The sequence below is a fragment of the Rhincodon typus genome, chromosome 6 (genome assembly GCF_021869965.1).
Source record: "Rhincodon typus isolate 14 chromosome 6, sRhiTyp1.1, whole genome shotgun sequence".
In the NCBI taxonomy this organism is placed as follows: Eukaryota; Metazoa; Chordata; class Chondrichthyes; order Orectolobiformes; family Rhincodontidae; genus Rhincodon; species Rhincodon typus.
In genome coordinates this window covers 62,988,236-63,015,275 of record NC_063337.1, presented here as the reverse complement: position 1 = coordinate 63,015,275, position 27,040 = coordinate 62,988,236, and the positions used below count along the sequence as shown (strand labels likewise).

At 44.2% G+C, this 27,040-nt stretch overlaps 1 protein-coding gene across 1 annotated transcript in view; it reads right to left on the bottom strand.

Annotated features, from left to right (window-relative positions):
• LOC109922731 (piwi-like protein 4) overlaps positions 1 to 25,380 on the bottom strand; it is an 89,549-nt gene extending 64,169 nt beyond the window's left edge. The window contains exons 1-4 of the mRNA XM_048598397.1: positions 23,123 to 25,380; positions 20,667 to 20,778; positions 7,412 to 7,538; positions 5,706 to 5,823 (exon numbers count right to left, since the gene is read on the bottom strand). Of these exons, the coding sequence (XP_048454354.1) occupies positions 5,706 to 5,823; positions 7,412 to 7,538; positions 20,667 to 20,778; positions 23,123 to 23,355 (590 nt within the window). The 5' untranslated portion in view covers positions 23,356 to 25,380. The remainder of the gene's footprint in view (positions 1 to 5,705; positions 5,824 to 7,411; positions 7,539 to 20,666; positions 20,779 to 23,122) is intronic.
• Between the last annotated feature and the right edge of the window lie 1,660 nt (positions 25,381 to 27,040).

Below are 27,040 nucleotides of genomic sequence, written 5' to 3'. Positions count from 1 at the left end.
CAACCCTGGCAACATCCTTGTAAAGCTTTTCTGAACCATTTCAAGTTTCACAAAATCCTTCCTATAGAGAGACCAGAAATGAACACTATTCCAAAAGTGGCCGAACCAATGTCCTTTACAGCCTCAACATGACCTCCCAACTCCTAAACTCATTGCGCTGACCAATAAAGGCAAGCAAACCAAACACCTTCTTCACTATCCTGTCTACCTGCGACTCTATTTTCAAGGAACTATGAACCTGCACTCCAAGGTCTCTTTATTCAGCAACACTCCTCAGGACCTTAGCTGATCTGCCCTTCCAAAATGCAGCACTTCACATTTATCTAAATTAAACACCACCTGCCACTCCTCAATCTACCAGCCAATCTGATCAAACTCCCGTTGTGCTCTGAGGTAACCTTCTTGGCTGTCCACTACACCACCAATTTTGGTGTCAGCTGCAAATTTACTAACCATACCTTCCATACTCACATCCAAATCATTTATATTAATGACAAAAAGCAGTGGATCCAGCACTGATCCCTTTGACAAACCACTGGTCACAGGCCTTCAGTCTGAAAAGCAACCCTCCACCACTACCCTCTGTCTCCTACCTTTGAGCTAGTTCTGTATCCAAATGGCTAGTTCTCCTTGTATTCATCTGATCTAACCTTACTAACCAGTCTACCATGCAGAACCTTTTTGAACGCCTTACTGAAGTCCAACTAGATCACAGCCACCACTCTGCCTTCATCAATCCTCTTCGTTACTTCAAAAAACTCAAATAAGTTAGTGAGACATGATTTCCCACACACAAAGCCATGTTGACTATCCCTAATCATTTTAATACATGTAAATCCTGTTCCTCAGGATCCCTGACACCACTTGATGTCAGGCTCAATGTTCTATAGTTCCCGGTCTTTTCCTTACCAACTTAGACAGGATAGTGAAGAAGGTGTTTGGTATGCTTGCCATTATTGGTCAGTGCATTGAGTATAGGAGTTTGGAGGTTATGTTGAGGCTGTAGAGGACATTAGTTAGGCCACTTTTGGAATACTGCATTCAATTCTGGTCTCTCTGCTATAGGAAGGATGTTGTGAAACTTGACAAGGTTCAGAAAAGATTTACAAGGATGCTGCCAGAGTTGGAGCTATAGGGAGAGGCTGAATAGGCTGAGGCTATTTTTCCCTTGAGTATCAGAGGCTGAGGGGTGGCCTTAGAGAAGTTTATAAAATCATGAGGGACATAGATAGGGTTTACCCCAGGGTAGAGGAGTCCAAGACTAGAGAGCATAGGCTTAAGGTGAGAGGGGAAAATTTTAAAGGGACCTAAGGGGGAACTTCTTCACACAGAGGGTGGTGTGTGTATGAAATGAGCTGCCATAGGAAATGGTGGCGGCTGGTACAATTACAACATTAAAAGACGTCTGGATGGGTGTATGAATAGGAAGGGTTTAGAAGCATATGGGCCAAATGCTAGCAAATGGGGCCAGATTAATTTAGGATACCTGGTCGACATGGCCGAGTTGGACCGAAAGGTCTGTTTCCATGCTGTACAGCTCTATGACTCTATATTAGTCCAGCGTTAACTACTGCATTTCCCAAACTAGTCTGCTCTACTCATACCCACTACTCACATAATACAGTGCTATAATAATTCAGTTTGCACCTTCACATTAGACCACTTAGTTGATGGGTTTAAACCTTATGTGGAACTGGGAAGGTGTGGACAAGTCCATTGATGACTCAGATTTTAGTTCCATCTTCATTTGAGGGCATGTCCCATCTCTGTGCACTGCGTGCCAATCAGAAGGCTGGCAGCTTTCCACGCCCAGCAGCACCACCAGAAGCAGAGGCTACTACTGGGACTGCAGCCAGTCCCCCACATGGAGAGGTGCTGGAGGCTGAACAGCAGGTTAAGTGGACAGTTTCACTGGGACCAGTTAAGTACGGGTAGAGGGAGAGGACGTGGGAGAGTTTAGGCCCTAAAATTATTGAACTCGATATTGAGTCCGGAGCGCTGCAGGGTCCTCAAATGGAAAATGAGGTGTTGTTCTTCCAGCTTATGCTGAGCTTCACTGGAATACTGCATCACGCCAGAGACAGAGGTGTTGGCCAGGGAACAGGGTGGTTTGTTAAAGTGGCAGGCAACAGGTAGCTCAGGGTCTTTTTGTGAGCAGAACATAGATGTTCTGCTAAGCAGTCACCTAGTCTACACTTCGTTTCCCCAATGTAGAGGAGACCACATTGCGAGCAGCGAATGTAGTAGACTAGATTCTGGGAAGTGCAGGTGAAGTGTTGCTTCACCTGAAAGGTATGTTTGGTTCCTTGGACAGTGGGGAGGGAGGAGGTAAATGGGCAGGTGTTGCACCTTCGCTGGTTGCAGGAAAGGTGCTGTGGGGCTGTCAGGGGGTGTTGGGGGTGAACGAAGAGTGGACCAAGATGTCCCGGAGGGAACAGTCCCTGCAGAAGTTGGACAAGGGAGGGGAGAGGAATATGTGTTTGGTGGTGGCATCTCACTGGAGGTGGCGGAAATGGCATCTGGTGATCTTCTGGATGTGGATGCTGGTGGGATGGTAGGTAATGACAGGGGGAACCTATCGCTGTTGCAGTAGGGAAGGGAAGGGGTGAGGGCAGAAGTGCAGGAGATGGGTCGGATCCAGTTGAGGGCCCTGTCAACAATAGAGCTGGAGTACCCTCGGTTGAGGAAGAAGGTGGACGTTTTGGAGGCTCCCTTGTCGAATTTGGCCTCACCTGAACATATGTGACAGAGATGAAGGAACTGAGAGAATGAGATGGAGTTTTTACAGGAAGCAGGGTGTGAGGATGTATAGTCCAAGCAGCTGTGGGAATCAGTGGGTTTATAGTGGATATTAGTGGCCAGTCTATCTCCAGAAATGGAAACAGAGATGTTAAGGAAAGAAAGGGAGAAGTCAGAGATAGAACAGATGAAGTAAGGGCAGGGTGGAAATTGGAAGCGAAATCAATGAATTTTTCCAATTCGAACAAGATAGGGAAGCAGCACTGATGACATCATCGATATATCGGAGAAAGAGTTGTGGGTGGGGACCAGAATAGAACTGGAACAAGGAATGTTCCACATACCCCATGAAGAGACTGGCATAACTGGGGCCCATGCAGGTACCTATGGCCACCCCGCTGACCTGAAGAAAGTGAGAGGAGTTAAAATAGAAGTTGTTGAGGGTGAGGATGAGCTCTGCTAATTGGAGGAGTGTGGTGGTGGGTGGGGACGGTTCAGGTCTTTGCTCCAGGAAGAAGCGGAGAGCCCTAAGACCCAGGAGGTGGAGAATGGACGTGTAAAGGAAATGCACGTCCATGGTAAAGAAGAGGTGGCTGGAACCTGAAAACTGGAAGTTTTGAAACCGGCGTAAGACGTTAGAAGAATCACAGATGTAGTGGGCAGGGGTTGGACCAGGGGAGAGAAGACTGAGTCAATGTAGGAAGAGATGAGTTCTGTGGGGCAGGAGCAGGCTGAAACAATAGATCTGCCCGGATAGTCATGTTTGTGGATTTTTGGAAGGAAATAGAAGCAGTTGGGGAGAGGTCACCAGATGAAATGAGATCAGTTACCGTGGTAGATACAATGGCCTGATGCTTCATGGTGGGGTCATAGTCCAGGGGAAGATAGGAGGAGTTACTTGAGAGCTGGCGCTGAGCCACGGCCAGAGGGAGAGGTCCAGGTGGAGGGAGAGTGTTGGAACTAGGCGAAGGTGTCCGTGGAACGGGGAGAGGACTCTTGTCCAAAGAAATGGGCAGAGGCAAAGACGGCGGAAGAAGAGTTCACCTCTGCTGAGTACAGAACGTTCAGCATCAGACAGCAGAAAGTTAGGAGGGATGGTGAATACCCGACAGGAAGTGGGGTTGGGAGAGGGGATGGAGGCAGAGGGAAGGGGAGGAGAGGAAGGTTCCAGAGAGCCATGGGTATCTTTGAGCTGTTGCATCTTTTTGTGGGCCTTGATGCCTGAAAGGAAAAGAAAAAGTTTCTTGTTAGCATGGTGAATGAGGGGCGACATGGTGGCTCAGTGGTTAGCACTGCTGCCTCACAGCGCCAGGGACCCAGGTTCGATTCCACTGCTGGGTAACTGTCTGTGTGGAGTTTGCATATTCTCCCTGTGTCTGCGTGGGTTTCCTCCGGGTGCTCCAGTTTCCTCCCACAGTCCAAAAGATGTGCAGGCTAGGTGGATTGGCCATGCTAAATTGCCCGTAGTGTTCAGGGATGTGGAGATTAGGTGGGTTATAGGGGGATGGGGCGGTGTGGAATTGTTGCGTTGACAGGCCTGTTTCCACACTGTAGGCATTCTATGAAACCCTGACTTTATTATTGAGCCTGCCAATAAGGGTGATGCTGTTGTAGTCTGGGAGACTGACCTCTACAGTGCAGTGGCTGAGCGCCAGCTCTCAGATACCTCCTCCTATCTTCACCTGGCCCATGACCCCACCACGACACATCAGGCCATTATTTCTACCATGGTAATTGATCTCATTTCACCTGGTGACCTCCCCCCCACTGCTTCCAAGCTGAGAGTCCCCCAGCCCCGCACAGCTCGCTCCTACCTCCTTCCAAAAATCCACAAACAGGACTGTCTAGGCAGACCCATTGTTTCAGCCTGCTCCTGCTCCACAGAACTCATCTCTTCTTACCTTGACTCAGTCTTCTCCCCCGGTCCAATCCCTGCCCACGTACATCCATGATTCCTCTGACACCTTATGACGGTTTCAAAACTTCCAGCTTGCAGGTTCCAGCCACCTCCTCTTTACCATGGCAATGCAATCCCGTTACACGTCCATTCCTCACCTCCTGGGTCTTAGGGCTCTCTGCTCCTTCCTGGAGCAAAGACCTGAACTGTCCCCACCCATCACCACACTCCTCCAATTAGCCGAGCTCATCCTCACCCTCAACAACTTCTATTTTAACTCCTCTCACTTTCTTCAGGTCAGCAGGGTGGCCATAGGTACCTGCATGGGCCCCAGTTATGCCAGTCTCTTCGTGGGATATGTGGAACATTCCTTGTTCCAATCCTATTCCGGCCCCCACCCACAACTCTTCTGCTTTTGCAACTTCTGTTTTTATTCCTGATTTACAGCATCTGCAGTCCTTTTGGTTTTTGTTTACATATTGCTCTGACTGCTGAGGTGCTCACGGCCAACGAACTCTGGGCTTGGAGCCCATGAGTGCTGCAGCAAAGATTACTTCACTTTTGGTTTTGCAGGAATAGAAATAAAAAGAGAAAATGCTGGCAATACTCAGTAGGCCAACATCTGTGAACAGAGAAACAGGTTTAACTTTTCAGATCAATGGTTCACTTGTGAATCACTAGGTGAAAACTCAGTTACCTTCCCAAAGAATAAAAATTATAAGTAAAATCATTATTAGGTCACCATGTTGAAATTGTAAGGAAATCATCTTGAAGTTGTTTCTGGGCTAAGAAAATACCAAATCATGCATTTTGGAGCTTCTCCTGCGAATTTGAGACTTTTACTGTGGATGATTAGAAGGTTTTACACAATATTAAACTGTGCTAAGCCTCAGCTATAAGCGTCCAGTTCCTCAAATGGGAGTGTTCAAATCCTAGGACTAATATAACTCACCCTTTCCATGTTAACATATAAAGTAACAAATTAATTCACAAAATACCACCTGGCTGCTGTTTTTCAAAATTTACATTGAAAAACAGAATTAAAGATTTGTCCTATTTATCTGTTTACCTTTGAATATTATCTATTAGTTCATGCAACCTCTTCTGTCTTTTTTGAGGAGACAGCTGTGTTTCTGCAGCCAAATCCTTCATGATTTGAAAATCAGAGCGAGCCTGGCTGCTTAGGCCTATGGACAACACATTACAGTAAAATGAATTGATATGGTAATTTTTACAAAGAAAATGAATCTCAGTTTCAATTTCATTTCATGGTAGGTTTTTCTGAAAATATCAATCACGGTAAATATGCTCCACAACAAGTGGTGAGAATCCCTTAATTGGCCGAGAACCACACTGAACCATTTTACCCAAATCCCAATCATGTTCCCCACTGTGACATTCCTGACCCACACAACTACCTGTTGAGCAATATTTTGATATTACAATTCTCATCCTTCTTTCTAAATTTTTCCATGTCCTCATTTCTTTGTATCTTGTCTTTTCCACCCTCTTAACCATCTGCAGTCCTCTATTTCTGGCCAACTGAGCAATCCCAACTTTGAGACAACAAGGTGCAGGGCTGGATGAACACAGCAGGCCAAGCAGCATCATAGGAGCAGAGAGGCTGACGTTTCGGGCCTAGACCCTTTGATTATGGCAACATTTGCCTAACACCCAAGTTCTAGACTTCCCTTCCTACACCTCTTTTCCTCTCTACCTCATTTTCCTTCTTTAAGTTATTTTTTAAAAGCACCCTCTTTGACCACTCTCTTATCATGACCTGATATTTACTTATGTGGTAGGAGCGGAGCCCTATTTTGTTTTATAATTTTCCTTTGAAGTGTTTTAAGACGTCTATTGAGGTTTAAAATACACCATAGATAAGTTGCAAAATCAGCTACACTTCAAAGTAAAGCTTGAATTTCTGCTGCCTATACAATAAAGAAAGAAGATTCATCTTGCCTGTCTTTTGATTATGAAAATTAACAGTTGGCCAAGGCAAGGGTAGGCAAATCAGGTTAAAACTGGGCAACCCATGGGTCTCCCATCCAAGTGTGGCAGCCTCCCGGCCTAGCAGAATAAGAACTGATGGAACTGCGGATGCTGTAAATCAGGAACAAAAAACAGAAGTTGCTGCAAAAGCTCAGCAGGTCTGGCAGCATCTGTGAAGAAAAAATCAGAGTTAATGTTTAGGGTCCGGTGATCCTTCCTTGGTCACTAGACCCGAAACACTAACGCTGATATTTTTCTTCACAGATGTTGCCAGACCCGCTGTGCTTTTCCAGCAACTTCTGTTTTTGTTCCCGGCCCAGCGTGATGGTCTCTCAGCCGAGCATGGCCTCAGTGTGGACTTCGGTCTCTAGGTGGTTCCAGAGCAGTCTCTTAGCCTTGGGCCTTGAGGTGAAGCCTGGTGCAGTCTGGAGGCAAGTCCCGGTACATACCGGGGGCAAGCTGCCAATCTGGACTGGGTTGGAATGACGGTTGTTATGAACATTTTATTTCTCTTTTTTCTAATATATTCCTACAATCTGCAATGCTGGAGTTATTATTTCTTTATTTTCTAATACTTTTTCCTAAGAACTGAAGAATCTGTACCTTGGTACCTCTGTACTTAAGATGGCACTGCACGTGGTAACTTGTAAACTTTACACTGTTCTCATCTGAGTATGTGACAATAAAGTTAATTCAATTCAGATGCAAGATTAACTTTAATAAGTATGTGCTCAGCACATGTGTAAAGGATGACTATTTGGTTGGAAATCTTTTGTTTGTTACCTGTGAGGAAGCAGAACTCTGGAACGAGGTGAGCCAGACGTGGGGCCATATCCTTGAAACGATTTTTACTTTTTAACTGGCTGACTAGCATTGGCTGTTTCAGATCAGTGATGGAGGCATTATATTGCTGTTCGCACAAAAATTAAAGACACTATTGAACAAAATATATTTAACACTAGAAATAAATATATACTGGGAAAACTTGCAATGGTGACAGTTCAAAAAGTTTGATAGTACATCTGCAACCTCTTCCACTACCCACACTATGTTAAAATTCTAACCTCTATTGTTCCAGAATATTTAGCAACAGTAACCCATTCGTATTTAATGACTTTCTTTTTGGAAGTGGCTTTCTGTATGGCTTTGATGCAGATTTCTGGATATGTACTTGTAATACCGAACTTTGTCCACTATCAACATCCATCAGAAAATCATTATTTGTTGCTGATGAGTTACTGACCACTTGAATTAAAAATTATGGGCAGTTCATCAACAACTATCAAAATGTGCTGAGAGCAGTTGAGGCGCACATTTGGAAAATATGATTTCTGTGTTCTCAGTTACAATAATTTTGAGCTAAATGTATATTTTAATAAGGGCACCAGCCTTTAAACGACAGTTGTAAAAGATATTGTTACTAAAAACATAACTCAGGTACCGTACAAACATACATACATGCAGACATACAAATTAGGAGCAGGTGCAGGCTATTCAGCCCCTTGAACCTGCCCCCCATTTGATAAGATCACGGATCTGGTGTGGCCTCAAATCTACTTTGTCTCCCCATGAAACTCCTTTTTTAATCAAGCATCTATCTACATCAGCCAGAAGAGATTTAAAAAAGATATGAGGGACAATTTTATCTTAAACACAGAGTGGTTCGTGTATGTAACGAACATCCATCGGTAGTGGTGGATGCGGGTACAGTTACAATATTTAAAAGTCATTTACATAATTTATCATGGAATCATAAAATCCCTACAGTTTGGAAACAGGCCATTTTGCCCATCGAGTCCACAGTGACCCTCCAAAGACCATTCAACACAGACCCACCCTATCCCTGTAAACCTGCATTCCCATGGCTAATCCACCTAGCCTGCACATCCCTGGACACTTTGGACAATTTAACATGGCCAATCCACTTAGCCTGCACATCTTGGACTGTGGGAGGAAACTGGAGCACCCGGATGAAAACCACACAGACACTGGGAGAACGTGCCTCTCAGCAGCACTGCTAACCACTGAACCACTGTGCCACCCTTCTAATTCACAAGAATAAGAAATGTTCAAAGGGATATGGGCCGAGCGCAGGCAGGTGGGACTAGTTTACTTGGGGATTATAATTGGTCACGGACTGATTGAACTGTTGTCTCCGCGCTATATGGCTCTATGAGTCTATGTCTTAAATGGAGACTAATTACTTTTAACTTGTCTTCTAGTTCTTGTCTCTTCCTCAAACAGAAACATCCTTTCAGCATCCATTTTGTTATAAAGATTGTATCAGTTTATTTTCCTGTATCTTTGATTATGAACCAAGTTGGAAAAGGACTCCTTTAAAAACCAAGGATTGTGAAAAGCATTACAGCACTTTGCCAGTGCGGTTTACACTACTATTTGTTCAAGCAATGAGGTGTGGGGCAGGCAGATTTGGGAATGTCTAGTTTCAGACAAGCTAGACTCAAGAGGTGTAAACGAAGGAGAATTTGGCTGGCATGAAATAGTTGATTGATCTGTGGAGTTGTGACTGCTTATCGATAACAAAGGCCTTCTGTCTGTCAATGATTATGTAATTGGCTCACAGGTAGCTGAAAAGCTCATAAGTGTGAATGTTTGAGGCAGAAACCATCAGAGCTGTTCTTTTTCCTCAGCATTCAAAAACAATGCAAGCTTGAAGAAAGTCATTCCTTTTCCTCAGCGGTTGCTGTAAGCTGTAACTTTTAACTAATAAGTCAGAGATTTTATAAGTGTAGCAGCGTGCAACTGCTCAAGTGAAAAAAAATCATTAAGAAGGGAGGCCAGAAATACAGGCACAGCAACTGAAATAAACAGGGCATCAAAACTGGCCAAAAAGTGATGTATGCTGGGAATGCCTGAGCCAAGATAACAAGGTGTAGAGCTGGATGAACACAGCAGGCCAAGCAGCATCAGAGGAGCAGGAAAGCTGACGTTTTGAGCCTAGACCCTTCTTCAGAAATGGGGGGGGGATTCTGAAATAAATAGGGAGAGAGGGGGAGGTGGATAGAAGATGGATAAAGGTGAGGATAGGTGGAGAGGAGACAGACAGGTCAAACAGGTGGGGTTGGAGCCAGTATAGGTGAGTGTAGGTGGGGAGTTAGGGAGGGGATAGGTCAGTCCAGGGAGGACGGACAGGTCAAGGGGGCGGGATGAGGCTAGTAGGTAGAAGATGGGGGTGGGGTTTGAGGTGGGAGGAGGGGATAGGAGGGAAGAAGGACAGGTTAGGGAGGTGGGGACAAGCTGGGCTGGTTTTGGGATGCGGTTGGAGGAAGGGAGATTTTGACGCTTGTGAAGTCCACATTGATACCATCGGGCTGCAGGGTTCCCAAGCGAAATACGAGGTGCTGTTCCTGCAACCTTCGGGTGGCATCGTTGTGGCACTGCAGGAGGCCCAGGATGGACATGTCATCTAAGGAGTGGGAGGGGGAGTTGAAATGGTTCGCAACTGGGAGGTGCAGTTGTTTGTTGCGAACCGAGCGTAGGTGTTCCGCAAAGCAGTCCCCTGGCCTCTGGAACAGCAGATACAGTATACCACATTAGCAGATGTGCAGGTGAACATCTGCTTGATGTGGAAGGTCTTCTTGGAGCCTGGGATGGGGGTGGCAGGGGAGGTGTAGGGGCAGGTGTAGCACTTCCTGCGGTTGCAGCGAAAAGTGCCGGGTGTGGTGGGGCTGGAGGGGTGTGTGGAGCGGACAAGGGAGTCATGGAGAGAGTGGTCCCTCCGGAAAGCAGATAAGGGTGGGGAGGGAAAAATGTCTTTGGTGGTGGGGTCGGATTGCCTGAGCCAAGACAGACACAACAGACAATACTGCCTAGGGACATGTCCTTGCAAGATCCAAGCTCAGACAATTGAAACCAATTGAGAGCCACCAGAACACATCAGAAGTGTGAAACAGCAATTCAACCTTTCCTGACAAACAAGCAACACTAGATGCATGGGGCAGACATGCTTCATTAAGACAAAAGAACAGGTGAATATTCTGGGATAAAATCAGACATCCAGGTCCCAACAGCAGATGCATCAAAGGGATCACTGTTAAGCAAGCCATCAGCAGCATTTCAAGGTGATAAAGCCAATTATCACAGAATCCCTACAGTATGGAAACAGGCCGTTCCACCCAATGAGCCCACACTGACCCTTCGAAGAGCATCCCACCCAGACCCACCCCTACCATTTCCCTGTAACCCTGCAAACACACCTAACCTTTTCTGGAAAAGGGTCCAGGCCCGAAACGTCAGCTTTCCTGCTCCTCTGATGCTGCCTGGCTTGTTGTGTTCCTCCAGCTCCAACACTGTTATCTTATACCTAAACTACACATCTCTGAACTCTATGGGCAACTTAGCATGGTCAATTCATCTGCACATCTTTAGACTGTGGGAGGAAACCAAAGCACCCAGCAGAAAACCACGCAGACACAGGGAGAATGTGCAGACTCCACACAGACAGTCACCTGAGGGTGAACTCGATCCCAAGTCCCTGGCGCTGTGAGGCAGCAGTGCTAACCAGTGTGCCACCGTAAAAGTCAGTTCATTAACTGAATTTAACTTACTCTAGATGCTGTAGTGGAATTTGAACCCACATTTCCTGAAGCATTCATCTGGGCCTCAGGATTTACCAGTCCAGTGACATTACCATTACATCACTATTCCCAGCAGTTAATTCGATATCTTTGATTAGTCAAGTCCTTGGAAAATTCTGCAAGGTAACCTGAAGGGTATAAGAACCCAGCCCAGCAGGACTTAGCCCGCCCCACTCCCCAGTTTGCCTAGAGGCACGTCGGGATGTGACTGCAGCAGCTCACCATCCGGCCAGAGAGATAGAGAGAGAACCAACCCGTGAGGAGAGGAATGGACTGAACAATTTGTCAGACCAGCAAAGTTATGAGTATCTAGGAAGTATTTCAAGTTTCTAAAGTATCGGATAGTTAGCAATAGAGTTGTTAAAAATGTAAAGTTTAACTCTTCACCTTTATTGTCGTCAAATAATGTTGAGACCTGGTTCACTGACTGCAGACTCCTGCTGTGTACTCCTTTCCTGAGGTAAATTAATATCATGCACACTGGTCGAGGAGTCTACAGGGTCTTAGAGATATCCTGCTCTAGACAACATTTGGTGTCTCTGTTGAGAGGCTTCGGTCTGAAGTGACCCTTAAGGTCCGCCAAACTCAAATTGCCAACCTTGCCTGCTATCTTGCACTTTCAGTCTGAGCTGGTTGTTAAGAGTGCAGTTGCTCCATGCAAAGGCCAGGATAAAAACTGAACATGTGAGATGTTGGCACTCACTACAATTGAGCCATAAACCAGGTACCTTAAACTGTGACAGGAACAGTACGAGCCAGGTGTTGTATTGAATATGCATCAGATCCTAACATGGAGCATTTGAAGTGCCAAGAACAAATTACAGTCCCTGTCCCTGGAGAAACAGGTCACTGCCCAGAATGGGATAATGTGTGCCTTTGGGGTTCTATCTCTCCATGGAGATAGCAAGAGGCTCTGCACTGACATATCCAATAAACCTCTGCCCCACAGACGGGGACCCCCATACCCTTCTCCCAGGTGGCCACGCCTCCAGCACCCACCCCCGATCCATACCCTGACCTATACCCCGACCCACAGCCGACACCACAGCCCATGACTCCTGTGGTCCACCCAGCGACACACAGCTGATGATCGCACTACATTTACCAGCACCGATTCCAGCCATCCAGCTGGTGGACATTACTAAAAAAGTAACAGCTTTTGATTCCACCTCAGACCCATATACATTTTTTGATGAAATCTACCGACAGTCTGTCATACACGGCCTGGACACTGAGGAGCAAACCAAATTAATCACCGTGTGCCTCAGTCCAGCGGAATACTCAGCCCTCCCTGAGGACCAACAACTCAGGAGGGGGACCCTTGATGACATGAAGGCAGCAGTCCTTACTGCTGTATGGCAGGATAAGGCAGACCCCATAAAGGCTCTGCATAAGTGCCGAGAACGAGGGGAACACCCCTACAGCTTTGCCCAGAGACTTTGGGTCCAATTTGTCCGTGTTTTCAGGGACACCACACCTCTCTTACCGATGAACAACGGACGAATTAGGTCCACACCCTCATCTCCATGCCTCAGGAAGGGGGAGGATCCATGTGTGGGATTCTACCCCTCTGAAGTCTCTTGTAATGAGGCTTGGGTCCTCCGCAAATTAACTGCTGTATGGGAGAGGCACTTGACTACACAACAGCCATCTGGAAAGTCAGTCTGTATAACTGCAGTCCAGACTTCTTACAGCCCCCCTCCCCAACTTGGAGAAATTATTCATAGAATCTCTACAGTGTGGAAACAGGCTCTTTCAGTGCAACATGTATGCAGTCAATGGCATCCTGCACCTAGATGAAGCCAGCTATATTTCCAAATCTTACTGCCTAGGTTGCAGCACTAACTACACGATGGGAAAATGAAATGAATCATTGTGATTTTGCACAGAGGGCATAAGTCACTGCCCTAATGCATCTGTGGGTGCACAACTGAGAGATCCCTCACAGGTCACCCATCACCCTGGAAGAAGCAGGTTGCATAGATTTTGAGTGGCTGTCAAGTTCTGAACTCAGAGAGGATGGCCTCCCACTCTTGCAGCCCTAACTTCCCCTACCAGCATCCAGCATAGTTCAATCACCATGACCTGAGATGTATGGAGCCTGTAACAGTACTGGGGAGTGGAGTTTAGGTCAGAAAACTGTGGGCCTCGTGCATGACTCACATGTCCTGAGGGGCCATGGACCTGTGATCTCTTGTGGAGCTCGGTGCTCCTCATCTTCCGTATTGGGCTGCTGCTGCTCCTGGGTTGAAATTGGTCCTGCTCCTCCTGCACGCATTTTCATCTTCTTTAGGTAGTCAGCCACAGCAATGAAAGTGCCAGCAGCAGCAGGACCCGCACTTTTGGTGGAAAGGACTTAAATTGGGTACAGGAGGAGTGAAATGCATCAGTGGCATACCTTGCAGATGAGGGTGGTGAGGCAGGTGTGGGGGGGGTGTGGAAGAGTGGGAGGATGTGGGGAGGGAGGTGGTGCAGGGAGTGGGGAACGGAGAGGGAAGTGTGTGAGAGGGGGAGGGGGTGAAGAAAGGGAGAGTGGCCTGAGGGGGAGGGAGGGAGAGGGAAGGGGTGAGGAAGAAGAAAGGAGAGGGAAGGGGTGGAAAGGAGAGGGAAGGGGTGGGAAGGGGAGGGAAAGAAGGGGAAAGGATGCCAGGTGCAGAGAGGGAAGGGGTTGGAGGGGGAGAGAGGGAAGGTGTGGGAGAGGGAAGGGAAGGGGCGAGAGGAAGAGCTAGGAGGGAAGGAAGGTGATGAAAGAGGGAGGAAGGGTGAGGAAAGAGGGAAAGAGAGGAACGGTGAGGGAGGAGGCAAAAGAAAAGGGACGATGGACAGAAAGGGTGAAGAAGGAAGCAAGAGGGAAGTAGGGAGGGTGAAGGAGTGGATAGGGTGAAGTGGGAGGGATGTGGCAGCACGGTGGCTCAGTGTTTAGCACTGCTGCCACACAGTGCCAGGGAACCAGGTTCAATTCCAGCTTCAGGCAACTGTGTGGAGTTCGCACATTCTCCCTGTGTCTGCGTGGATTTCCTATGGGTGGTCCAGTTTCCTCCCACTGTCCGAAGATGTGCAGGTTAGGAGGATTGGCCATGCTAAATTGCTCACAGTGTCCAGGGATGTGCAGGCTGGGTGGGTTAGCCATGAAAAATGCAGGGTTACAGGGATAAGGCAGGGGTTTGGGTTTGGGTGGGATACTCTTCGGAGGGTCGATGTGGACTCGATGGGCCAAATAGCCTGCTTCCATGCTGTAGGAATGCTATGATTCTGTACTGATGGCTAAGCACACCTTACCGCACAGTAAGACATGCTGTTCGCAGATGATGGGGCACATGTCTGCATAATACAAAGATATTCAGGCTCAGCATGTGCAGCAAATTGGTGTAGATACCATGCCGGCTGATCAACCACCCAATGTCGAGCACAGAACATCTGCCATAACATCACCCTTCCAAACTGGACACATGTCAAATACTAAACCTTACACTGCATTCAGCAAAATTATTAAACTTGCACAATAGATGTGGGCTTAAAAGTAGTGTGGCTAAGTTATATGACTAGTAGTTCCCATTAAACTCCTTTTTGCTGTTATTGTTGATAATCTCAATATTATTGAGATGTCCAAATTCAATTTGCAAGCACCAATGACATATAGCAAATCGGCCTTGACCAGCATCTGACCCTTAGAAGACAAAGGGTGGTAGTGAACAGAAAATATTCAACATGGTGCTCAGTTACGAGTGGTGTACCACAAGGGTCTGTTCTGGGTCCTCTTCTGTTTGTGATTTTTGTAAATGATTTGGATGTAGGAGTGGAAGGGTGGATTAGTAAGTTCGCGGACGATACGAAGGTGGGTCAAGTTGTGGATAGTGCGGAGGGCTGTTCTAGTTACAAAGGGACATTCATAGGATGCACAGCTGGGCTGAGAAGTGGCAGATGGAATTTAACCCTGAAAAGTGCGAGGTGATTCATTTTGGAAGGACAAACTTGAAAGCAGAATACAGGGTTAACAGAAAGATTCTTGGCAGTGTGCAGGAGCAGAGGGATCTTGGGGTTCATGTCCACAGTTCCCTGAAAGCTGCCACCCAGGTGGATAGAGTTGTTAAGACGGGCTATGGTGTGTTAGCTTTCTTTAATAGAGGGATTGAGTTCAAGAGCCGTTAAGTTATGTTCCAGCTATACAAAAGCCTGGTTCAGCCACATCTGGAGTATTGTGTCCAGTTCTGGTCGCCTTATTACAGAAAAGATGTGGAAGCATTGGAAAAGGTGCAGAGGAGATTTTCCAGGATGTTGCCCAGAATGGGGGGAAGGTGTTATGAGGAAAGCTTGAGAGAGCTAGGGCTTTTGTCTTTAGAACGACGAAGGATGAGAGGTGACTTGATCGAGGTGTGCAAAATGATCAGAGGTATAGATAGAGTGGACAGCCAGAGACTTTTTCCTAGGGTGGAGGTAGCTATTACGAGGGGGCATAGTTTTAAAGTGAGTGGAGGTAGATATAAGGGAAACGTCAGAGGTAGGTTCTTTACTCAGAGTGGCAGGGGCGTGGAATGCATTGCCGGAGAGGGTAGTGGAGTCGGCCTCATTAGGGGAATTTAAGTGGCAATTAGATAGGATGATAGTATAAAGTAGGAGTGGAGGTTAGAAAGACCTTAGGTTTAGGGTAAAAGTTCGGCACAACATCGTGGGCCGAAGGGCCTATACTGTGCTGTATTGTTCCATGTTCTATGTTCTATGCATGCTATAGCAAATAAGTGATGAAATGATGTAAATTAAATACAACTGCACTTTGCAAATGTCTGCTTCACGTTCTTATCACTATAATATCATGGGGTCAAGCAATTATGGATCCTGTGCCTTTTCTCAACCAACTGACACTCCACCCATGTTTGGTGTTGTTCCAGCCATTTTCTATTCGTACTTCATCTCTAGAGCAGAGAAAGTGATGGTTGGGAATGCAAATTGCAGTGGCTACCTTCAGCACTTCTGCATGGTCAACAGGTAACCCACCTTGCCCCAATACTCCCAGTCCTTATGCCACACACTAACCCAACAGTCCATTTCAAACTATTCCGCCTAAATACAGACCCAACACACTGAACTTCACCTACAACTGTGCTTTCTGCCCATGAACCCTGGCACTTTGATGATGCTACCCTGCTCATCTATAGTCCTCCTTTGGAAGCTGCAGTGGTCACAATCAATAGTCTCCCCGTTCTATAGCCTACTATTCCCTCTGATGCTGTTCCTCAGTCCCCCATTCACATTAGCTTCACCTGTCTGTCCTTATCCCCATTTCTACAAATGTCTCTATTTCTGCTCCTCCCACCCTTCCCCTTCCCCTTCTGTAATTGAGCCCCTTGTTACCTCTATAGATTTTCATATTAAGCCTCCTGCAAGACTGATGAACAGTTGGAAACCCAGGACTGTATTCAGCCAGGACCTGTGAATGACTTTGAAGAACAGCTACTATACATGACTGACCAACCCCAACTGCTTTCTTAGATTCCCTACAATGTGGAAACAGGCCATTTGTCCAACAAGTCCACATCAACCCTCCGAAAAGCATCCCACCCAGACACATCCCCATCCCTTACCCTCTCTCTGCATTTACCATGGCTAACACATCTAACCTACACATCCCTGAACACTATGGGCAATTTAGCATGGCCAATCCACCTAACTTGCACATCTTTGGACTGTGGGAGGAAACCTGGCAATCCGGCAGGGGCCCACACAAATACAGGGAGAAAATGCAAACTCCACACAGAGAGTGGCATGAGGGTGGGATTGAACCTGGGTCCCTGGCACTGTGAGGCAGCACTGAGCCACTGCACTGCCCGTGCTTTGTTTACAATCCCTGAATGACAGCATGCAACTCCCATGACAGCTAATACTGGCCAAACAAGACCAACTACTGAAGTGTTCCCCTGATTGTGGACATCCCAAGGTCAATGACTGACTTGGTTGAAGCCCCTACACACCATGACCAACAGCACACCCCTCCCCCGACTGTACTGAAGATTGCACCCAACAATTTCAAGATGGCCAGTTGGTTGAAAAAGCATGCAGTATGTTTGCTACATGGGTTCTACAACATGCAGTAGGTGTTAGATTGTTGTCTTGGACAGCCATTTACAAGGATGCTGCCCCCAACCTCACTAGACAGTTCGCTACTAGCAAAAATGATAAGTGGATGATAAACAGCCTCTGACTGAAGCACCAATACATAACAAGCATGGCAAGGCAAGGATGTTGTGAGTGTGCAAGTAAACTCTAAGTGAGCAAAATCTAAGACGGCAAGCGTGTAGTCCTGAGGTGCAGGATCTCTGACATCCAAATATTCATTCCACATACCTGTCTGTGTGCACAAAGTATCCCTGCCATTGTCTTTTCAATGCTAATTGCCAGTGTGCCCTGCACAGCGAGTCTGAGCTTCCTAAACAGCCTGTCACTGTATCAGAGAGGTGCCATGATGGTTGCAATGGGTTGTCAGATGCTGGATGCCAATGCCCATGAATGAAAAGGTGCCTGCCCAGTGGATAATATCCTGAGATGTTGTTGCCCAGTGTCCAACATGGAGCATGGAGAAAGTGGTGAGCTGAATCAGCTAGGCACATCTTCTGATGCCTTTGTTGAGTTTTTCCAACATCAAGCTTGTTTGGTAAGTTTGTTAAGATGGGAGACTAAATTTAGTGAGGTGAACTGTGCCATTAACAAGGCATTTAGTAAGTGTTAATCACCTTCAATTGGCAACTTGCTTGTGCCCAGTGAGACTCTCACCACACCATTTGTCAAAAGCATAAAACATGGCTCAAGTTGCTCCCATTGTTGAAATGGGCCTCATCGCACTCGTCACCTAATTCTGGCACACATCTTGCCATAGCCCATGTTGCCCAGATTGCCTTAAGATTGCACCCTTTGTGGCCAGAAAGTCCAAAAGAAAATTGTAAATGTTGTGTAAGAAGTTTAGAACTCTGGAGTGATCTTGACACTCTGGAGTGTCATGACGTTGCTTCTCACTGGACATAAGCAGCATGGTACAAGTAGAAATAAGAGCGACAATAGGAACATGTGGAGAACGAGGCAGAAGACTATAGTTTAGCCTTGAGAATATTGGAAACACATGCAGAGATGCATGTGGAGCAGACCAACATGCATTAGTCAGTAAAGCTAACTGAACAGTCTTTCAATAATGCAACAGTCAGAGTAGAAGATAGTATATCTGTGGGGACTGTAGGGATTGCGCTCCAGAGATCTGAATGTCCAAGAAACTTTATCACAATCTTGTATTTGCTATGTGATGATATTACTGCAACTGTCTCAAGCAGGAGTTATGAAAGAGATACCTTCAAAGTCCAGACCAATGTCAAACAAGACTATATGATGGCCACGCACTATTTACAATCTACCTGATGGTAACTATTCACCTCATTAAATATCAATTGCCCTTTTGTGTAAGCACTAAGAATTGTCTAGAAGGAAAATTCTAACTGCTGCCTCTATGCCAAAACTAACTAACCACCACAGATATACATGACCTACAATTTCTGGATGACAGCAATATCGTTGCCTGCTCTACATCAGATTTGAAGCCACTCTCAATCTCATCACCTCTGCATACTAGAAACTCAGTCTCTTCTCAAATGTTGCCAAACAAAACATACATGCATGCAAATCTTCTCAGTCAAAGGTTCCAACTCCCATATATGTTGAAGAAGTGTCCCTGGAATACGTTGAGCATTTCCCATACCTCATCAGCAATCTCTCTCAAATGGCCACCATTGACTAGGTGATCCACCACTGCATCAGCTGTGCTGCCTTAACCTTAAAAACTGTGTAACTAGTGATTGGCAACAAAGGCCCCTGCAAGTCAACAAAATAGCAATGTGCAGAGTAGTTGTCATCTCATGCTCCTGTACTGCAGTGAGATCTGAAATGTGAATCAGTGTTATATAATAACGGTATACAAATTCCACCAGCAATGTCTCAGTTGCATTTTCCAGATTCAACGAAGGAACATTCAGAAAAATCTTAACGAATTTCATGAAGCCAGCGCTAAAAGAATTCAGGCATAACTCCTGCAAAAACAACTGCAACGGACTGGGGACTGCATCCAGGTGACTAAAACGTGTCTCACTCTACCCGATTGTTTTCTCAACTCTCCAACAGTTAGCATTCCAGGAAAGGACAAAAAAAAAGTTCAAAGTCACTCTCAGGTTCTTGGCTGCAAGGAGCTTGCTACCAATTGTTGAAAATTGCAGTAACTTGTTCATTAAGCTGCATTGTGCTTTGAGAACAAACACCTTAACGCTGAGGCAGAGTGACAACAGAGCAGGAAAGTAGAAGAAACAAAGGAGGCAGCATAAATGCAGGAAGGATGTTTCTGATGACAGGGGATTCCAGAACCAGTGTTCACAGCTTAAGCATACAGGGTAGGCCATCTGGAACTGTGATGAGGATGAATTTCTTCACCCAGAGAGTGTTCAGCCAGTGGAATTCTCCGCCACAGAAAGTAGTTGAGGTCAAAATTTAGAATGTTTTTCAGAAGGATTAGGTACAGTTCTTGGGGCTAAAGGTATCAGAGGGCGTGGGGTGAAAGCAGGTACAGGATACTAAGTTGAATGATCAGTTATTGAATTGTAAGGCAAGCTCAAAAGGTTGAATGGCATACTCCTGTTCCTATTTTCTCTGTTTCCATTTATTTTTCTAAATCCTGCATTCTGAATTCTAATACCTTGTGACACATCTTGCATTATGGGCCCAACGATCTGTGGATCAAGATACGGTCCATGCAGTCACATGAAAATCATGGCAGAAACTCACGACCCTGAGTATCAGCCATTCTTGAATGAAGACTAATGATAAATATTATCTATTTTCCCCTTCCAATACTTTTGGTCTCTTTTTAATTAAATTTTAAATGGCACTTTCTTTTATTTTCCACCTGAAGCACAATTCTCTGCTTTTCCATAATTAGTCCAGCTCCTTCTGACAGCCAAAACTGGACCAGAAATAATGAATAATGCATATAATCCCATCATGGGAAAAAAAAATGTGCATTAAACTATTGTACCTTTGCCCAGCACTAAGTATTCTCATTCTCAAATGAACATTGCCTGGTCAAAATAGCTATCTGCAGAATAAATTAATTGCAAATGATAGCCACTTTGTTCGACTAATGTTTATCTATTACTGTTCCTTCTTCTGGTAAATTTCCTTCTCTTGTGCTGAATTTGAACTAGCACATATTATCAAATACAATAAAGCTATAATGCGCCTCGATAATATCGTAAAGCATGCTGGCAAATTCTACTACCAGTAAAGTTCACATACAACTTCCTCACATATGCATAATATATTCCTTTGTATTATATTTTTAATCTTGTACTAACGCGTTCACTGACCTTGCTGGTCAGAAAATGTATCTTATTTTAATTATGGCTCAACTTCCCCACCTGTGAATAATAATCAACATAGGTGATTTCAGTTCCATCTGCTTTTTTGAATTTGTTGGTAGGTTTCACAGACCAGTCAATGTCATCGATGCGATATGTTTTGTTATTGTATCTAGGAGAAACAAACACTGAAGTAATGTAAAAACCTAACATAAAAATGACAACCTAGATTTTTCTTCAAGTTAGATTAGCATTGTTGGATAATTCAATAAATGTGCAGCTGCTCCCAAATAGCCCCTACTACTTCTGCATTTCCACTGAGCCAACATTGAGCGTACATCTGTCCGAAAATGAGTTTACCTATTATAACTACTATAGCTACAACTGAGACAAAACAACACGTTTTATTTATACTTGAGCAAAGTTGGACAGAGAAGGGATTTGTTCGTACCTGAGATTCAGTGCTATTAAGAAGGGCAGAAGATTTTCTTTCATAAACGATGGCTATTTTAAGTTTACAATTCTGCATTTCTTCAACTGACTAAATTTAGGACACTGGCCATGCAAAACTGCAGCAGAACTCCAAGCCATTCTTTGGATAGTTCAAGGCAGAGTCAAATGCCAAGGTCAAGACGCATCCTTAAAGTGAGTAGGGGACTCACTCTTCTACATCTCCACTAACACTTCAGCTAAATGGAAAGTCAATATTCATGTTTGGTAACATGATGGGACCAGGGCTTTAAAAGGTGTATTTTGTCCTGGTTTTATTTAAAATGAAGAGAAGTTCAGTTAGAGGTAGAGAGTGGTCTGTTCCCAACCAATAACATTAACAGCCTGTGAGGCCTTGGAGTTTTCTTTAAAAAATGTTGGAACAATAGAAGCAGCATGAAGGGATGGGGTCAAGCTCTCACAGAACCAGGATTTTTGTTTAACTTTCAGCAGCTTTTGGGGTTTAGAAGTTGCTAAAAAGCTTCAGTGGCTCAGTGGTTAGTACTGCTGCCTCACAACACCAGGGGCCTGGGTTTCATTTCGTCCTCACGCAACTGTCTGTGTGGAGTTTGCACATTCTCCCCGTGTCTGTGTGGGTTTCCTCCCACAGTCCAAAGATGTGCAGGCTACGTGGATTGCCTATAGTGTTCAGGGATGTGTAGATTAGGGGGATGGGTCTGGGTGGGATGCTCTGAGGGTTGGTGTGGACTTGTTGGGCTGAAGGGCCTGTTTCCACACTGTAGGGATTCTAAGGATTTCTCCCTGCTACAGTAAAACGCTTGTGTGCTCTCTCTCATACACATAGCTTTCTCTTGATGTTTTTTCTTCCCAGACTGGGGCATTGTAAGTGAGACAATCTATTTAACTGAATTTGTCTTTGTCAAGAGTGTGTTTACAGGATGTTACTACATTGGGACAGTTGCTGTTTAATTGTTAAATAATCTATTATTCTGTTGAGTTTTCCAAAAGAGTTAAGTTATTCCAATTCTTCTTTGTTTGTTTGTATTGTTACAGTAGTGTAAGAATAAAGTGTGTGTCGCTTCAAGCCTGGTAGTTTGATCAATTTAATTGCATCCTGAATACAATGGCTTACACTTGCCTTTAAAAATAAGAAAAAGTTGAGGTCCAGGCTATCTTCTCAATATATATTGAGGGGATTTGTTCTAGTCCATAACAGTAAGAATAATGTAACAATGTTTCTGTAACAATGTTGTTAGATCCAGAGAACTGAAATTGTCTTGAATCTTTACCATGCCGGCAACTGAGCCCAACAGCAGACAATCCAAATTTCTGCAATGCTACAAGATCAATTCATCATCAACAATGGAAATGAAATGGAAATGAAAAAGATGCTCAAGAATACTAATATTTTGATTTGAGATTGTATTACAGACTTTCAAAGACCATTCAATTGACTTGACCTAAAAGCAGTTCATTAACAACTGGTCAATGGCACGGTTCTCAATTAACCTTCTTTCTTTTACCTCTAAGCCTCATGTGCAAGCACATTGTGTAAGGTTGTCTGTGATCCTGTGACATTATTGCTAGTTGTTCTACAACAAATAATTTGGAACAAAATACATGAAAATACAATGGTAGTTACTCAATTTTGAAGAATTATACTTGCATTTTTATAGGTGAAACGTCCACTGAGCTTCTCTTTCAGAATATAACACAGAAAAAGCAAACAGAATTTACAAAATCACATGAACGAGAAAACAGATAAAACTTCTAACTCAGAACCTTTAACTGCACAATGTTAACTAATGAAATTAAATGAAATGTTGCAACATTAGCTGGAATTATTAATTACAATTTCATCAAATAAGTGAACAGCCTGGTCCACCATTAACTTTAAAGATTTCAAATACTGTTTAGTTTTGATTTTTGTTTTGCTGATTATAATTTTTTTTCAATTTTGAAAATATTTTCATCTTTGTTGTTATGACTAGTAATCACAACAAAAGATGACAATAAGCACTTATATGCTGACTAGCAATTGTAGCTGTCCCAGTTTGTTTGTTTACCTTGTAAGGACAACAAATCCCACTAATTCTTTCATGCAGGTATCACTGAAATGCTGGTCACCAACTCTGTTGTACAGCTCAATCATGAAGTCTAATACAGTTTCATTACGCAGAACTTTGTGGCTTATGTCAACAGACAACAGGATCTGGGTCTCATATCTCAAGACTGAAGTAGAAAAGCCTGGCCATAAAATCAACCTGGAATTAGAAAAACACCTAACATGTAAATACATGGCTGTTGAGTGTTTAGGCACTCTCCAAATACAACAAAATTGAGATGAATTCCAATTCTGATTTCAGTATGGAAGAGGAAGAGAAGTCAAATATTGGTAGATGAGGCATTGGATTAGCAGAACATAGGATGATTCAAGAACTTGATAAATAATTAATGACTGCAAATTTTTTATTGACTGAGACTGATTTTTCTGTTGGACTACCTATTTTCTACTAGCTGTTTATATGCCTCTTCCATATTCAGTTCCTGCTTCGGAGATATTTCACTCTTCTCTGGACTAGTTGTGATTTGTTCCTGCTAGTTTCATACTGCTGTGAATACCACTCCCAAGGGACTAAACACACACAGTTTAATTGCAATTTACTTTCTGTGACTGCTGACTGTGACCACTCAATCCCCACTCATCCTTTAAAATTCCTCAATTGCCTTTGAAGCTTTCTTTGAACCACATTATGCTCCTTCCAATCATGTTTGTTCCTAACCACCTTACAGACAATCCTTAGGCCACTTTACTGTGGTCCCATGGACTCTCATTGGCTTTTGGAGCTGTTGGTTAATGAGTTTCACTTACACTACACTTCACCCTTTTGCTGGTGCAATGGGTCCCACCTCAGCAACACTTGAGCCCGCTATACAGTTCCACTGAACTCCAAGATTAGTCTTTCCTGACACAAGATCAATTGCCTATTTTTCCCTTGCTCTCTATTTCTACAGGAGTAACTTTCTCCAATGCTACCATTGATAATTTGTCCTACATATTTCCTAGATATAGCCTTGCTCCATAAGTAAATCTGAAGTTAAAAGGGCAGAGCTTCTTATTTATTCTTTCTTGGGGTGTTGGCATCACTGGTAAGGCCAGTGACAGTTGCCCTTGAATTGGGTGATTTTACAGACCACTACATTGCTGTGAATCTGGAGTGTGGTGCAGGACAGACTAGGTACAGTTGACAAAGGTTCTTTCAAGAAGGGCATTGGTGTATCAGATGGGCCTTTATGACAATTGATTTTAGTTTCGTAGCCACCATTACTGAGACTACCTTACAATTCCAGAGTAATTGCATTTAAATTCCACCCAGTTGCCATGATGGGATTTGGACTTACAGCATTAGCCTGGGGCCTTTGTGACATTACCACTACACCATTATCTCCCAGCTAGCTGACTCCATGCAGGTATTTTTGATACCTGATTCCAAATTTTCAGATCATAACTTTGGAGTATTTTACATCGTCTTCTCAGCCAACTTTGTTTATGTTCCACCTAATCTCTACTATGTATTTCCCTTTGTGGCCGTTAATAGTTTTGACGCTTCAAGACCCAAGTCCACTACTTACACCTCTGTTTCTGTTCTTGACTGCAAAGACTTCTTCCCCTCTCTGGTCTCTTCCCACAGATGGAGAATCCAGCACTGGCAATTATCATCTCAGGGTAAGAGATCAGCTTTTTAGGATTAGGAAGAGAAATTTCCTCACCCAGAGGGTGGTGAATATTTACAATTCTCCACTGGAGGACTGCGGGTGCTCAGTTGGTGAGAACGTTCAAAAATTAAACAAATATATTTATGGTCATTAACGATATCAAGGAATATGAGGCTAAGGCAGCGTGGTGATGTTGATGAAAGAGTTAATCAATGATCTTAATAAACTGCTAAATATGCTCAATTGATGATACGGTCCAAGTCACTCTTCTTGCTAATGTTCTGATTGATCACCAATCTCAGGTTGAATTTCTCTTAAATATTCCAAATGATCCCTACTGTGTCCTTCTCAACATTCTCTAAAAGGCTCCTTGAGGTAATTATCATTGTTTCATTACAAGCAGCACCTAAAATTGGTTCATTCTGCAATTTTTCTTTTCCACACATCCACTGAGTGGTCACCTCACCAATCTCTTGCCTACATCCGTCTTCCTCCTATATAATTCTGTCCATTCAAAAACACTAAGCTGAATTTAATAGGTAAGACGAAGGTACATTCACAATGCTGTTGTTAGTGGGCTTCACAACTGTGAACTAGCAACAGAGTAGCAGTAATATACATCCTAAGCAAGTCAACATAACTTGGAGATGAAGAAGGCAATGATGTCCTCATAAACAATGTCCTTCCCAGTATTGCAGTTTTGGGAGGTGCTGCCAAAGAAGCTTTTGCTACAAATTTGAAGTCTTATAAGATGGTTATGATGGATATGTTTTAAACCATCTCTTGAAATTCATGACTATATAATCATACACAATTTGAGTATAGCCAAAAAAAGACAACAGTCAAATTTTTTCATCTTGCATTCATCAGGAAAAACTTGCACAATGACCAAATCTAAAAAGGAACAACTTACAGTGCATGAGCACAGGGCACTGACTGGTTAACAAGTGGACTCTAATTAGTAGAGGTATTGTCACAGAGAATGCACCAGTAAATGGACATCTTCAAGCTCTGGTTCAGATGAAAAAGGTGGATGTGCGATGGTGCTGGTCTTTCTATCTGCAAAGGATAGGGCTGTGTGTGAGAATATATGGGATTTCTAGCACCTGTAAATGAGTAGCTCTGTGAAATCTTACAGTTGTAGAGTCATTGAGTAACACAGCATGGAAACAGGCCCTTTGGCCCAAACTGGTCTATGCTGACCATGGTGCCCATGCAGCTAGTTCCAGTTGCCCACATTTGGTCCATATCCCTCTAAACCCTTCCCATCCATGTACCTATCCAAATGTTTTTTTAATGTTGCTGTTGTATCTGCGTCAACCACTTTCCCTGGCAGCCCATTCCATATATGCACCACTTTCTGCATGAAGAAGTTGCCCCTTAGGTCCTTCTTAAATCTTTCCCTTCTCACCTTAAACCTATGCCCTCTAGTTTTCAATTCCCCATCCCTGGGAAAAAGACTATATGCATTCATCCTATCTACGCCCCTCATGATTTTACACACCTCAACAAGGTAACCCTTCATTCTCCTATGTTCCAAGGAATAAAGTCCTTTCATGGCCAACCTCTCCCTATAACTCAGGCCTACTAGCACCGGCAACATCCTCGTAAATCTTCTTTGCACACTTTACAATTTAACTAAATATAAACTGAAAGAACTGCAGATGCTACAAATCAAGAACAGCAGCATCTGATTTTTTTTCTTCACAGATGCTGCCAAACCTTCTGAGCTTCCAGGAACTGCTGTTTGTGTTCTAGTTTAACTAGTCCTTATGACAGGGTGACCAAAACTGTACACAATACTCCAAGGGCGGCCTTACCAACAACTTATGCAACTGTAACATAATATCCTAACTCCTGTACTCAATGTCTCGACCGATGAAGGCCAGCATGCTAAATGCCTTCTTCGCCAATCTGTCTGGTTGGGACACCTTTTTCAACAATGTACTTGTACTCCTAGGTCCCTTTGTTTCACAAACTCCTCAGGACCTTACCATTTACTGCATAAGTCCTATCTTGGTTTCACTTTCCAAAGTGCAGCACCTCACACTTACCTGTATTGAATTGCATTTGTCAATCCTCAGCCCACTTCACCACCTGATCAAGATCCCTCTGTAATTTTTGATAACCTTCCTCACTATCAACAATACCTCCTAATTTTGTATCATCCACAAACTTACTAATCATGCCTTGTACATTCAGATCCAACTGAACTGATAATTATAAACTGGTAAAATATGATATGAATTAAAGTGCTGGTGTGATTT